The sequence below is a fragment of the Myotis daubentonii genome, chromosome 17, assembly GCF_963259705.1.
Source record: "Myotis daubentonii chromosome 17, mMyoDau2.1, whole genome shotgun sequence".
NCBI classification, from domain to species: Eukaryota; Metazoa; Chordata; class Mammalia; order Chiroptera; family Vespertilionidae; genus Myotis; species Myotis daubentonii.
Genome location: NC_081856.1, coordinates 37,370,637 through 37,384,808, shown reverse-complemented (window position 1 = coordinate 37,384,808; position 14,172 = coordinate 37,370,637). Strand labels below are relative to the sequence as shown.

The window sequence follows — 14,172 nt, the reverse complement described above, 5'->3', positions numbered from 1 at the left end:
GTATCCAGCAATAGGTGAGAGGCTAAGGCCTTCACTGTGGAAAAATTCCAAATGTGCTGACCCAGCAGCAAGGATCCAGCAGAAGCCCATTTGGCCAGAACTGAAGAGGGTTTAGCCTGGTTCTGTCCAGTCTGTGAACTGGCAGCATGAAACATACAAGTCACACCAGTGCCGGCACCATATGGCATCAGCTGGAAGATTGCAACAGCGATTGCTAAAACTATATCATTGCTTTGTTAATGCGATCAAAATTAGACCATATGAAAAGTTTTAACAGAGCCCCTTATGCTGTCTATTTATTTTGTACTTTCATAAACTTTTTAGGGAAATGGAGAGGAGACTTTAACAACTATTGTCTTGGAGTAAGGAGTATTAGCCAAATAAGTATTTACTAAAATAAATCTTGAGATGGTGCTCCCAATGTGTAAAGTATTGTAAAGTATACTCATGGCGAGTGGCTAGAAACCGACACACAGAACATGAACTTGGAGAACAAGTTTCTGTATCAGTGTGAAGCAGCCAGTTGGCATCATGCTAATTAAGAAGGTTACCTTCTATTTCTTTAATCATTGTTTCTTAACGTGTTGAAGGAAAGATGAACTGTGGGCCGCTTTGATAATTCAGCAAATGCTCTAGGTCCTCTCTCTATATATACCCACCCCCCCAAAAAACAAAAAAGCTTTTCCTTCTAATTATAGGAGACACAAAAACACTGTCCCCACCTCTGGAGTCCCCAGTGAAGAAACCTTACTCAAAACAAATGTTCCAACCAAGCCTAACTCTGTTTTATAAGTGTGCTTAATATCCTCCAGTGGGTGATGAAAATGAAAAGGTTCTGAGTAAATTGTAAGGCTTTCCCAACAACTATATAAGGGGGAAAGCTACCTATAATTAGTTTCTAGGCTTTAGAGTAAATGTAAGAAATATTTAATAACTTTCCTCTAATCCTGATAGGTTATCTGATTGTATCCTGATGACTAAAATATGTGTGTATACATAAAATACGTATATACTCACACATGCATGAGTGTGCACCCACAAACACACACCTTTGTTCTGGCTATGGGAATACCAGAAATAAGAGAGGTTCCTATAATTCATATACAAGATTGATTTTTTAAAAAATAATAAATTTAGCCATATTAATATGCAAATTTTACCAGATCACACTTCACCCCCTTGGCCCTCCGTTACTTAATATCAGTTGTGTTATTAGCATAATTATGAGTTGTAGTTAGTTCTGAGGCTGAATAATAGTCTGTGGACCAAAGAACTTTAAATGGGTACAAAGGTGATTTCTTTCCTTTTTTAAAATGAATATTTATGTTGAAAGTGTACAAGAAAAGCCAGGCAATTCAGGAGGGTTGAATTCTAGTTCTATTTCTTTTCAATGTAACTGTTAGTTTTTATAAAATCACATTTATTTCAGTGAGCAGCTCATCTTTCTAATAAGTCAACCCAGTCTCAACTCTTTCAAAGGTAGTGAATTATCAGTGCTCTCCTGAAAGTCACAATACAAGAAACTACATAGGCTACTCACACCTACAAAAGAACTTGTTCTAAAATGCGCACGCGCACACGCACACACACACCTGTGCCTCTCACAGGTATCTCTACATAGCTAGATTTACACTAAAGTCATAAACATAAGGACATAGACTGAATGTTCTCCTGCACTAATTGATCTATGTTATTGATATGATTACCTTTAAAAAAATAAATACCACTTCCTTTTATTGTCCCCTAAGTCATCGGTTCTCAACCTGTGGGTCGCGACCTCTTTGGCGGTGCAAGGACCCTTTCACAGGGGTCGCCTAAGACCATCCCGCATATCAGATATTTACATTATGATTCATAACAGTAGCAACATTACAGTTATGAAGTAGCAACGAAAATAATTTTATGGTTGGGTCACAACATGAGGAACTGTATTTAAAGGGCCAGAAGGTTGAGAACCACTGCCCTAAGTGCTTATTCATATAGACAAACTATTTTGGAGGGAAAAAAAATCCCTTATTGACTCTTTCTCTAAAAGAAGTGTTTTTAAAATATAGGTTAACCCCACACACACACACACAGAGTTTACCCTACCCTGCCCCAAACTCACCTGTCATTTGAGATACTCTATCATTCAAATTATAAACAGATGTGTAGATAAAAGACTCCATAACAGAAGCCACAAGCATGAGTCTATAGGAGCTAGTGTGGGGCTGTAGAGGACAGAACATTGGGGACATCACTTACTCACAGGGTCATCAGAGTCAGAGCAACTCAACCACATGTAACCCATAGGCACTAACATTCTGTGAAATCCTGAAGATTATGAAGAGAGGACTACAAGATGAGGACTGGGCTGGGGATGCTTTTATACATCAGTGTTATTTTGTTTGTCTTTCAACTCTAAAGAAGAATATAGTAAACAGTGAGTGTATACTCATTGTCTAATCATTCATTCAAAGTGCAACTATGTCCAAAGACCTTTGACTTAAAAAATTTCTCATGAAGTCACCAAAATCATTTTAATGGGAACTAAACAAAACCTCATAGTCAATGACTTTTTGTTCAGCCACAACTTGTGGAGGAAGCATTCTTTAGACTTCGTTTAGGGGAGTATCAAGATGAATATGCTGAAATTCTGCCAAAGAGGAACCTAAAATATAGTAGTAAGATTTATGGCAAAATAACCAGACTAGAAGTGAAAATAAGAGTTAAGAGCAGCACCAAAAGTTAAGAAAACAGGAAAATTCCAGGAAGGCTTCGCAGAGGCAGTGACGTTTTAGCCACGGGCTTCACATGTTCAACAACATGAGAACACATGCGTGGTTGGAAATGAAGTAATCTGGTATTGCTTAAGCGTATAGTACTTTCAGGGTGGTGGAAGGCTGGAAACAGACTGTGGTCAGATGATGGGGAACCTTGAATGCAATGTAAAAAAGGCAGTTGATATGGAGACCTGGAAGGTTTGAGGTTTATTAGAAGAGAAGTCACATGATCATGGATGAGGAAAAGTCAGTGTGGCAGCCATCAATGTAAAGGATGAAGTGAGGAAGAAGTGGATGCTGGGAGATGAGAGTCAGTGAGGGTCTGAGCTACAAAATACCTTTGGGAATGGAAAGGAAAGGGTGGATATGAACAGCATTTCTGAGGTAGACTCACTAGGACTGAATGAACCAATAAAAGAGGAAATAGGAAAGTCAAAGCCTACAGTGTGGCTTCCAGCCTTGACACATAGAAACCCCATGAATAAAAATAAGAACACAGGCAGAGGAACACATTTGGGAGAGGACATAAAAGATAAAAAGAAGTTGTCGAGTTTGAGTGTGCATGAAATGGGAAACATACCCATACAGGAAGGAGCATAGGTTATCTATCCATATAGGAAGGAGCATAGGTTATCTATCCATATAGGAAGGTGCATGGACTATCTATCCATATGACAGTAGTTGGGAAATCAGAGGGTAATATATTCTGAAGCTCAAAAAAATCATTCATTCTAAAAAGAAAAAAAAAAGTTGGGACTTGAGTTGAAGGGCTGTATGTGTAAATAACAATTCAAGATATAGGGATGGGTGCAATCTCCAAGGGAAGAATAAAGAAATAGTAGTCTGTGCCTATTCCAGGGACATAAGAGAAGTGGGCAGAATGTGGAGGCAAAACTAGAACATGGAGCCACTAGCCAAAGGAAGAGACTTTTCTGAATAGTAGTGATAAGATATCTCCTGAGGAAAAAGTAACAGGACTGCAATCATGTTGGTGGAGTTGGCAATGAGGTGAGTACTGGGTATGAATGACATAAAAAAAAAAAAAAAAAAAAAGTACTTTCCTGAAATGAAATGAATGAAAGAGGACTGTTAAGCAAAGGAAAAGAGAAGTGAAAAAAAAGGGGGGGGAAGATTGGGAAAATCCCTGGGGAAGGAGATGAAGAATTTTAGAATTAGGGGGCAGCAGCATGCTTGAAAAGAAAGTGAGTGATACAGAAAGTCCTAGAAGAGAGAAGAATAAGGATTGGCCTTGGAAAAACTGAAAATGCTCTATCCTTTCTTACTCATTCCCTCTCCTCCTCCTCCTTCCCATCCCTTGCCTCCCATCCTGTTCTGTCAACCTGGATGAGAGAAAGATGGAAGGAAAACAAGAACTGAGAAAGATAAGTGAAAATCCTTTTTAGTTGCAAAAACCCAATCCCTTATAGTCATACCACCCCCACCCCTCTTCTTGACACACACCCACACACCTAAATACACACACACACATATACCCGTAGGCTTATATACATGCCCTATCATATAAATAGTTAGGTCTGTAATATATGCACTTGAATATTAATTTCACCCTCCATATGTATTCTAGCTAAAATATGAAAATTTATAAACATGGTTATGTAACACTATATTTACCTAAGGGTGAGTCCTTGATTGCTGCAAATCCTGAGGGAAAATAATGAATATCATGATAATTTAAAAAAAGGAACGTTTAAAACTCTATCTTCATATGAGAGCTTACCATCTCCTTTCAGCAGAGTGGTGATCAAGTGATGTATCAAAAGATGTCTGTCACCTATTTCCTGGCCTTGGGAGGGGTGCAAATATTGGATTCCACCCAAGCTGGATATTAAAAGCAGATACAGAAAGCCAGGATTAAATGGAGGCCTGGGAGAGCGTCACCTATTCTGAATCACTTCCAAAATTTCAGTAGCTAACTAAGGTGTTGGTTGGGGCATGGCGCCTTTCTGACCCCCGTGCACTGCTAAGACACTAGCCGGAAAAACCCAGAATCATGGGGGAAGAAAAAGCAGCCCATTAACCAAAGAAAAGAAAGAACGTGTTTATGTTGCAAAGTTAAACATCGCATCAGCTTTTCTGAAATATCTGGAACTTAAAGAAAGTAAGCATACAAAATGTATTTCGAAGCTTTTTTGTTTAAGTGCAGGTTAATATGTTCCATGTGCCATTTCATATTTTGAAAGAATACTGTGAGGAATAGGCTATCTCTCAAAGTATGTGTAAAAGCAAGTATCTCCAAATTTCTTCATTCCATTTTTAAAGATGCAAATTAGTTTAGCCCTCTAAGGTATAAGAGAAAACATTTGTTTTTTACCAACCTCAGTTGCCAGAAACACACCACACAGTTTGTGATAAATACTTCAGTTTCACGGAAGAAGCCAATTCTAATCTTAGGAAAATGAGATGCTCCCACACTTCAGTATGGAAAAGGCTAGGGCAGGAAGCACTTATTACACCGCGCCCCTGACCATCAGACCACCAGGAACACCAAGTACAGGTTTGGGGGCCTTGCTACTTTTAAAGAATTTTATCAAGAAGTTCTCATAAAACCCTGGTTAAAATGTGACTGAGCATTTAAACAGAATGAGAGATATAAATATAAGTCACTATGTACCAGGCTCAAGAAATCCCAGGGGCCTATAATAAAGTTATGATGTGTCTATCCACCTCTCAGTAATTCAGCCTGAAATGTGGCTTACAACCACTACAGAAAAAGAAAACGAATCAAATAAGCCAGTTTACCATACAAATAAAATCAGGAGAGGTCCAAAGACAGAAGCAGGCAGGAGGGGTTAACAGTAGCTAATAACGACTATGCATTTGAATGGGAGGTGGTTAAGGGGGGGCCAATGAGGTATGACTGCTAACATAGACAGCACAGGAGTTGTCAATCAGCTTTTCAAAACATTGACACGTGTCTCCCCTCAAGATATTCTCAGTATTGTGTTCGTGCCTAATTCATTTTCAAAATTATTGCTGCCGGGCCCTATTAGTGTTTATCAAATGCACTTTTATTTTAGACATGTTTCTAACTAAAGGGGAAGAAAGATTACTCGGGGTTGCATATGATGGTCTCCCCCAGAAAAAGGTTTGTCCAAAAGGGGGGAAGGTCGGCATTCTATTCTCTAAATCCTCTGGCTATATTTTGAAATAAAACATAGAGTTAAACGATATATTTGCTCTCTATTCCAGACTGGATGCAATTGATTTTAACTGACTAAATTATCTGATCTCTGCCAAGAATTTTATTTCATTAAGAAAATGATATTATAGCGCATCTGAGATCATAGAGCAGACTAAACATAATGCCAAAGAAGCTCTGAGAATGCTCCACAGTGAAGGGCTGATTATTTGCAGATGGGATATGAAAAAAAAAAAAAAGTATCAGATCCCAGGCATTAGCCTAACCAATCCTGGTATCACTACTGCCTACATGGCAGCACAAAGCCAAGAACAGAACTGATCTTCTGAACCACAACACCTTCTTTTTTTAAGGTACTAATCACTTTTCTTCCTGGAAAGTAATATTTAACTGCCACTATTCAAAAACACAGGGAAAAGGGGAAACGTTGGTACCACAATGGGCTCTAGCATGTCAGCTGTCACTGCGGACATGATTTGGCCTGTAGTCAGGCACTCACCAAGGAACTCATTTAAATCCATCTCCTTGGGGGAAGCCAATTGTTTGGTATGCGCAACAATTGGTGTAGGATCAATCAGTGGACATGAGATCAATTAAAACCAGCTTAAGTTTGTGAAGAGGAACAATTCACACAACCTGAGTTAGATCTCTATTCATTCCAAGACTCTCACAATGCAATCCTTAAGCTTCCTTGCAAAGCAGAATAGCTACTATCACCCTACACTGTCTAGCCAGCCCTTTAAGTAGTTCCACTTTTAATTAAAAACACAGTACCCCCTTTGTTGGCACAGATAGTGTGGTCACTTTTAAGGACCGCAGTTATTTTAGCCAGAAACTTGGGGTTTGGGAAGGGACATCTGTTAAGAAAAAAGAGGTGGGGGGAGGGGAGGGAAATACACTTTGATAGAATTTTATTTTTCTTTACAACCCTCCCAATTTACATGTACTTGAAAGCATTTGAATTTTATGAAATTGAAAAATTGGTTTGGCAAAAGTTACCACTGCAGACTTTAGGACCGGGTTGCTAAATGTCAGCACTTGGGGGGTGTGGAGGGTATGAGATTTTGCTAAAGCGGCTTTGAAATAAATAGGCTTTGCCTGGATACCTAAGAAGGCAGAGCAGGACTTAGAGATGGCACGGGAGAGAAGCATGCAGTATCGCTTCTGGCCGCAGGAGTGCTGTAATGTCACTCTCCACGTTAAACTCTACAGACACAATGCGCTGGATTCTTCCCAGCTCAACCGCAACCGGGCAGACTGTGTGGATCAGAAAGACATCCCTGAATTAGCAAGTCCGCTAATCAGCAAGAACTTGGCGGAGGGCTTTCTGATATTTCTGTATTTCTCAAACTCTAAGCACTTGACTTTTTCGACCCAGTAGACTGCAACTTCTGCTTCTAAGAGGGGGTAAGTAGGGAAGCCTCTCCAAACACTGTCGACCACAGTGTAATCAAAAATTGCCAACTCAACCAAATAATGCCTCGAAAGAAAACACTGGGGCAGAGAAAGGAGCCAGTGGGAGGGGCGGAGAAGAGGGAGACAGGACTTTTCCAAGACTAATATCAATATCAAACTCTCATGGCTTCTGGGAGACATTTCTCCCTAGTATTTTTATACAGAAAAGTCTCTAAAAATAAGCATTTCCAAATGTCAGGAGAGAGAAAGAGCGAGAGAGAGAGGAGCCTCCTTGTAACCCACAGGTTTGCAGCGTCCGCTGGAGCGCAGGCTGGGGAGGCTGCACGCCACGGGTTATCTCCGGCTCTGCCCTCGGCGGGGCCAACCTCCAGCCCCGAGGGTAGGTGCGAACAGCTTAATGAAACTGAAAAAATTAGGGTGCGAAAAGCTCGCTCCAAAATCTGGATGCAGGACTGGAGATTCCATAAAACGAGTTATAAACAAATCACATCACAGGTCGAGCGAGACGTTTACAGCCCAGAGAAATCAAGATCTGTTGACCTCAAGGCAACTCCTAACCGCGCCAAAGTTCAAATTGCTTAGATGGCTGTGAAGGGCGGCTGCGCACCTCCCAGGAGCGGGCAGTGCAAGGTGTAGGAGGGTTGGGGGGGGGGGGGCGCGTTAAATCCCGCAGAAGACTTTACTGCGCTTAGCAGCTCTTCCTCTAAACGCAGTTGGATTAGCTACAGCCACAGCGGGGCTGCGAGGCAGCGCTTGGCGCTCTAACTCTGCAGGAGGGCTCGCGCTCTGAAGCCTTTCTGGAGGCTTCCACTCGCCTACTCCGCGGCTCACACAGGTGATGGAGAGGGAGGGAGCGGTTGAAAAGCCGCAAGTGAATTTCATGGAGACCAGAAACCTCTCTCAGAAATAGCTGCTTCGTGGAGAGAAGTAAAGGGAGAGGGCAAAGCCCGGCCTGTCCCCAAAACATCACGGGACTGGCGAGCGCTCCCCAGAAAACCTGCTCGCCAGCCCCTGCTCAAGGCAGACAGTTCCGTGCAGCAGCTCATGCAGCCTGAGGCTCCAGAAAAAGCCATCAGTGCTGCCCTTTTCCTGGAAATGCAGGTCCTCCGCCTCGGCTTGTGCCCTCCGAGCCGCTCTCCCGCGCCCACGGTTACACGCGCGCACACGCGCCGTTCGGCCGTGCCCAGAGCGACCTGGGGCCACGATTTGGGACGCACGTGCGCGGGGGAAGGTAGGGCTGCAGGGGAGACGGTCAAACGGACTAAAAGGAAAAGGAGACAGAGAAGAGCAAGGAACCTGGGGGCCAAATAAGAAATGAGACCAAAGGAGAGAGGAAGTCAGAGGAGACGCGCGGCGGCGAACCTGGGCAGGACCACTCCATGGAGCCCCGAGCACCCCACGGAAGCCGGGCTCCCCGCACGAGGCGCCCGGGTCGGCCACACACCTTCCGAGAACGGGAAAACAGCGTCGCGCAGGGCTCCGCGCCCGGAGAGTGGGGAGCAGTGGTGTGCCCTGCAGTGGGGGGCACTGTCCTACTCCCCGGAGCCCAGGGACACGGGAGGGAGGGAGGGAGGGCCGCGACCCGCCCTCCCGCGCCACGCACCTCGGGGGGAAAGCACCCACCTCGCTTACTGCGCCTCCATCGGCTGCCCTGGCAATGGCTGTAATCCATGCAGTTCAGGATGATGAGGGCAAAGGAGAAGAGGCGAAACTGCATCTGGGCGGCCGGGCGGGGGAGAGGCGCCTCTCAGAGTCGGGGAACTGGAGGGCTCATAGGAGGAGAGGAGCCGGCGCTGCCCGCTGCTGGGAGGACGCGGAGCGAGAGTCGCCAGGAGCCCGAGGACAGCGCTGGTCAGTCCCGCGCGGCCGGCATCTCCCCGCCTTGACCCTGAGACCAGGAGGAGAGACGGGCTGGGTGGGGAGTGGAGAGCCCCCGGGAGGCAGCCGCCTCTGCGCGCGTCCCAACTTCAGGAGGGGCGGGCGGGGGAGAGCTCCTGGCCAAGCACTGGCCGCGGAGCAGCTTCACCCGAGCGCACAGCTGCCTCTGACCGGGGCGGGAGGTGATTACAATCAGTAAATTAGCCACCTCCGCGGCGCTGGAGGCCCCGACCCGGGGAAAGGGCGCGTGCGGCTCTCCAGGGAAAGGCCAGCGCCCCCACGGCACAGAGGGCGCGGGGCTCGAGGAGCGCTTTCCGGCCCCTGGGTCCCAGGGTGGGACCCCCAGGCGCCGCGGTCGCGGGGGTCGCCCGCCGTGGGCACTTACGTCTCGGGCGGTGCGGGTGCCTAGGCGCGGCGCCCCATCCCGGGCTCGGAAGCCAGCCGCCCGCTAGCACGTGGGCCGGGGGAAAGTTAGCCGGGACCCGCCGGGAGCGCCTGGCAGCTCGGGATCCCGGCCGCCGCCGCGGGTTCCCAATGCGCGGAGGGTCCTCCGGGCGGGCGGCGCCCGGCAGGAGCGCGGCGGGTGCTGCGTCCCCGCCGGGGACTGCGATCCTCGGACGAGGGGCGCGCCCGCTCTCACTCCCTGGGTCCCTGTCCAATGGGGCGGCTTCCCGAGCTCTCTCCGCAGCTACTTCACAGCTCAGGTTTCTCCCTTTCTAAGCGGAGACGACACGCTCGCGGGCGGCCGAAGGGATGTGGCGAGCGCACTTTCCGACGGAGATGCAGCCGGCAGTGGCTCAGGATGCTTCTATAAGTAGGTGGTGCTGTGGTCCACGGCATCTAAGCCAGAGCTGCCTAGGAGTTCCTGGGTCCTAAAGCCAGAAAGTCTCGGGTTTCCCTGAGGTCCTAAAGCGCGCTGACAGCCTCCAGCTAGCCTAACCCCAAGCGAGCCCCCTCCGGGCTTTCCTGGAGTGGGTAGCAGGGGTGGGGGCGCCCCCTGACCTTGCTAGGCTGGGGAGCCCAGCGGGCTTCACCCCCAAGGCGTCCTCTCGAGCACTCCGCGGGCGGTCCCAACCTCAGCGCCTTCCCTCCTGCAGGAGGATCTGAGCAACTGAAGGCTTCTATGCTGCCGCTTCTGATGAGAGGAGAAAAAACACTTGAGCCGCATTCCCAAAGATGCCACACCTGGGCCACTTTTTAATTGACGTTTTGGATTGATTATGGGAGCGTTTTGTACCATTTTAATTTTCTTTTCCATGCCTTCAGTTTCAGATGTTCAGAAGTTGGAGACTTGAGTCAATCGTATCGTAACAATAAGACTACTGTATTAGAATAGTCATGTTTATTAACTACTGTATTATTGCCTATCTATAACCATTTCTACCAACATCACTATTGCATAGCAAGACTTAGGTGCTAAGAATTCCCTCTATGCTCTGCGTTGCGATCACTGGTTCCATTTCCTAGATAAGGAAAGTCGGCCCCTGAGACTGGCCCATAGGGCTCAGAGTTGACAAACACATTGCAGAAACAGAGGATCTGTTTCTCTGCTCCCAGAGTGTTTGATTTTTATCACAGAATTTGGAAGCGATTGGAAACAGTTCAGCTTAGGGAGTGGGTGACACAAACATAATGACTTGATGTTGCAGTGAATAGCCCTCCATCATAAATACCACTTCCCCCCACTCACGTACATGCACACACCAAATTCATGGCACTTCTAAAGCAGTTAAACCCAGGGGAGAATACAGTCTTCTCCAGATAAGCCCTCTGTCTTCATATACAGCTTTAATAACCAAGAACAGTGATTATCAGCGTCTTTTCAAATCTTTCAGAGCAAAACTAAGCACAAGACCCAGTAGATCTAGCTCTCCCACTAACCAGCAGGGTCACTTCGGGCATTTCTCTGGCTCTCGGCTTCTTGGCAATATTTTTAGGAAATTAGACCAAGAACTCTTCCATCTCTGTTATGTTCTGGCTTACAATCAACGGTCTATTTGCATCAAGAAGTTTGCTATGGAGTCTAACCAGTGTGAGGACAAACCATTGACCGGTTTTCAATGTAGAAAAGTAAGTAGGCCGCTGCCCTCCTTAAATGTACAGCCCGCTTTCCACCTTCTGTCTTCAAAGATTACTTCCATAATTTTAATCATTTGGGTTTCCCAGTTGGCATTTTTTAAAACCAGAGATACTTTTCAATTTAGTGAACTCCCAGATCCGTTTTGGAAAGGAGAATTTTCACAGCACTGCTTCTGTTGGAGATTGGTTAATGCTCTTAATAAGATAAGGATGGGCTCTGGGAGAAAAGATGATGCCTAATTCCTTTCTTCTTGTGCTTCCTCCTGGTCTGTCTCTGCTTTTTAAAGGATACCACTGATCCTCAAATATCTGTCACACTTAGTTCTTGAAGTACTTAATCTCTTTGGGCCTAGTCTGTTGATAATGCAGATTTTTTTTTTCTTTTTGCCATTCACTGAATATTTTTCCTGATTTCAAGACTCCAGGAAAGATCTCACTTCTAAAAAATACAACTCTAGTGGACCCTAAATTATTAACTTTAATTCTGTATTTCTGTTTCCTTTCATTTCTAAACCCTGAATGTGTTGTTGAGGCCGAGTTCATAGTTTCTCCATCTTGGAGTCTCAATGGACTTTTTCTTCAAACTGAGTTTAGGTGGCGGTTTCATTAAACTGGCTTTGTAAACAGACATGTGCCTGGTGTCTGTTTACAGAGAAGCATACAGATGAGGTGGACTTCATAACACTCGCGGGTGATAGAGATGATTAACTGAGGGCAGGGATGGGGGATGATGTTACAGATGTGAGGCAACTTGTGTACTTTACTTTTTAGACTTGTAATTCATTCAGACAGCTAAAACTCAATCTCTAATAAAGGACATAGGGGGGAAAGGTTCTGCCCCAGCCAGCCAGTTCTCCTCAGAAACAACCAATTATCCATGATTACCTTCCAGGTTTTGAGTATACTTCCAGAGATATGTTGTGTTTATCAGGAAAATGTGTGTGTGTGCATACACACAGTCATGCGTTGCTTAACAACAAGGATACATTCTGGGAAATGAGTCCTTCCTTAGGTGATCTCATTGTCCTACAAACATCAACTAGAATACTGTATTCACTAATATGCACCTCAATTTTTTATGCATCTGAGTTCATTCAATATCAGTTCATAACGGACTTTCCTGTTCCACATATTATTTCATTGTCCAGTTGTATTTAGCCAGCGCCCTACTGATGGATATTTAGATGGCATTCATTCTTTTTCTGTTGTAAGCAAAGCTTCAACTAACCTTTGCACGGGTCATTTTATCTTTTCACTATAAACTCCTAAAAGTAGAAAAGTTGGATCAAACAGTTGAATGTGTGTGTGTGTGTGTGTGTGTGTGTACATGTATATGTATGTATTTTTAAAATTACCTTCCACAGAGGTTCTATCAAATTACTGTGTATGAAAGTGTCTGTCTCCCTACAAACCAACCAACATGTTTTGGTCCTTGATACTCCTAGGCAAAAAAAAAAATGGTATCTCAGTAGTTTAAATTTTTATTTCTTTTCTTCTAAATAAATTAATGTGTCTTTAATATACTTAAGTAAGTTATATTTCCTTTTCCATAAACTCTCCATGATGTTGGTGACCTCTTTTTATATGTGGTCATTAATTTTTGTTTTGTAGAATACACATACATCTATATATATAAAACCAAATATGCAAATAGACCAAACAGCAGAACAACTGAACAACTGGTCGCTATGACATGTGCTGACCACCAGGGGGCGTATGGACCATGGCAGGTGTTGGCAGCAGGCGGCAGAGCACGGAAAATGGAGGGCAACGGCTGCAGTGGGTTGGTGGAGTGGGTGAGCAGGGGTGCCAGACCAAGGCGGGGCACCAGTCACTGTATTCAGGGCAAGCCTCTGGTGGTTACTGAAAATTCTTTGCTCTCACACTGCGGTCCCACCAGGCGCTCACACCCGCTGCCAGCGCTGGCCCCGCTCACACCCACTGCTGACGCCAGAGCCACTGCTGGCACCCGCTGCTGGTGCCCAGCGCCAGCCCTAATCGCTCAGCACCATCAGCGGGTGTGAGTGGTGGCTGCTGGCCCCAAGTGCCCCTGAGGACTGCTCCACGTCCCCCTGCTCCTGAGGGGCGATCAGCAGCCACTACTCGCACCTGCTGAAGGCACCGGCCCACTCACACTTGCTGCTGGCGGCAGGCAGCAGCAAGAATGGGGCTGCTAGCAGAAGGGGGGGGAGGGGGATGGGGGGCCAGATGGCACAGAGGATGGGCCAAGATTCACCCCTGTGCCCACCGCAGCCTTGCAGCCCACAGTGCCTTTTAAGGTGCACGAATTCATGCATTGGGCCCTAGTAGAAATATATTATCTTTTGAGATTTGAATGTTATATGTTTTTCCGAATTTATCTCACTTGCCTCTTAACCCTGCTTTTGATGTATATCACTATGTTGAAAATTCTAAAATATTTTTATGTAGTTAAATTTGTCAGCCTTATCTTGTATAGCTTCTATGTTTGTGTAATACTTATAAAAGCTCTTCCCCATGCCAGTCTTCCTAAATTTTCATTTGGCAATTTCCACATACTTTTTTTAATGTTAAAAACTATAAGATATTAGTGATTTTATGGCTGTATGACATGGCTACGTTAGAATGGATTTAACATTTTCTGAATCTTTCCTAAACATTTTTGTTCACAGATTGGTTGTCTTTGGCTCTGACTCTCATTTTCATTAGCTAATTGATTTAGAATTCTCTTATCTTTTATGTTATCAGATATTCATATTCTCTGATTTAAAGTTTCCCACATTCTTATTCATTGTTGAAATTTGTTGATACTGTACTCACTCTTCTGGTCTAGAATTTATTCACTAATTACTTTGGAATAAATTACATCATTTTTTGCCATTGTATCATATTGATAGT

General features: G+C 45.0%; 1 protein-coding gene across 1 annotated transcript in view; it reads right to left on the bottom strand.

The window, feature by feature from the left end:
* Positions 1–10,018, bottom strand: part of RSPO2 (R-spondin 2) — a 140,271-nt gene extending 130,253 nt beyond the window's left edge. Inside the window, exons 1-2 of the mRNA XM_059671912.1 lie at positions 9,602–10,018; positions 8,962–9,226 (exon numbers count right to left, since the gene is read on the bottom strand). Of these exons, the coding sequence (XP_059527895.1) occupies positions 8,962–9,055 (94 nt within the window). The 5' untranslated portion in view covers positions 9,056–9,226; positions 9,602–10,018. The remainder of the gene's footprint in view (positions 1–8,961; positions 9,227–9,601) is intronic.
* Between the last annotated feature and the right edge of the window lie 4,154 nt (positions 10,019–14,172).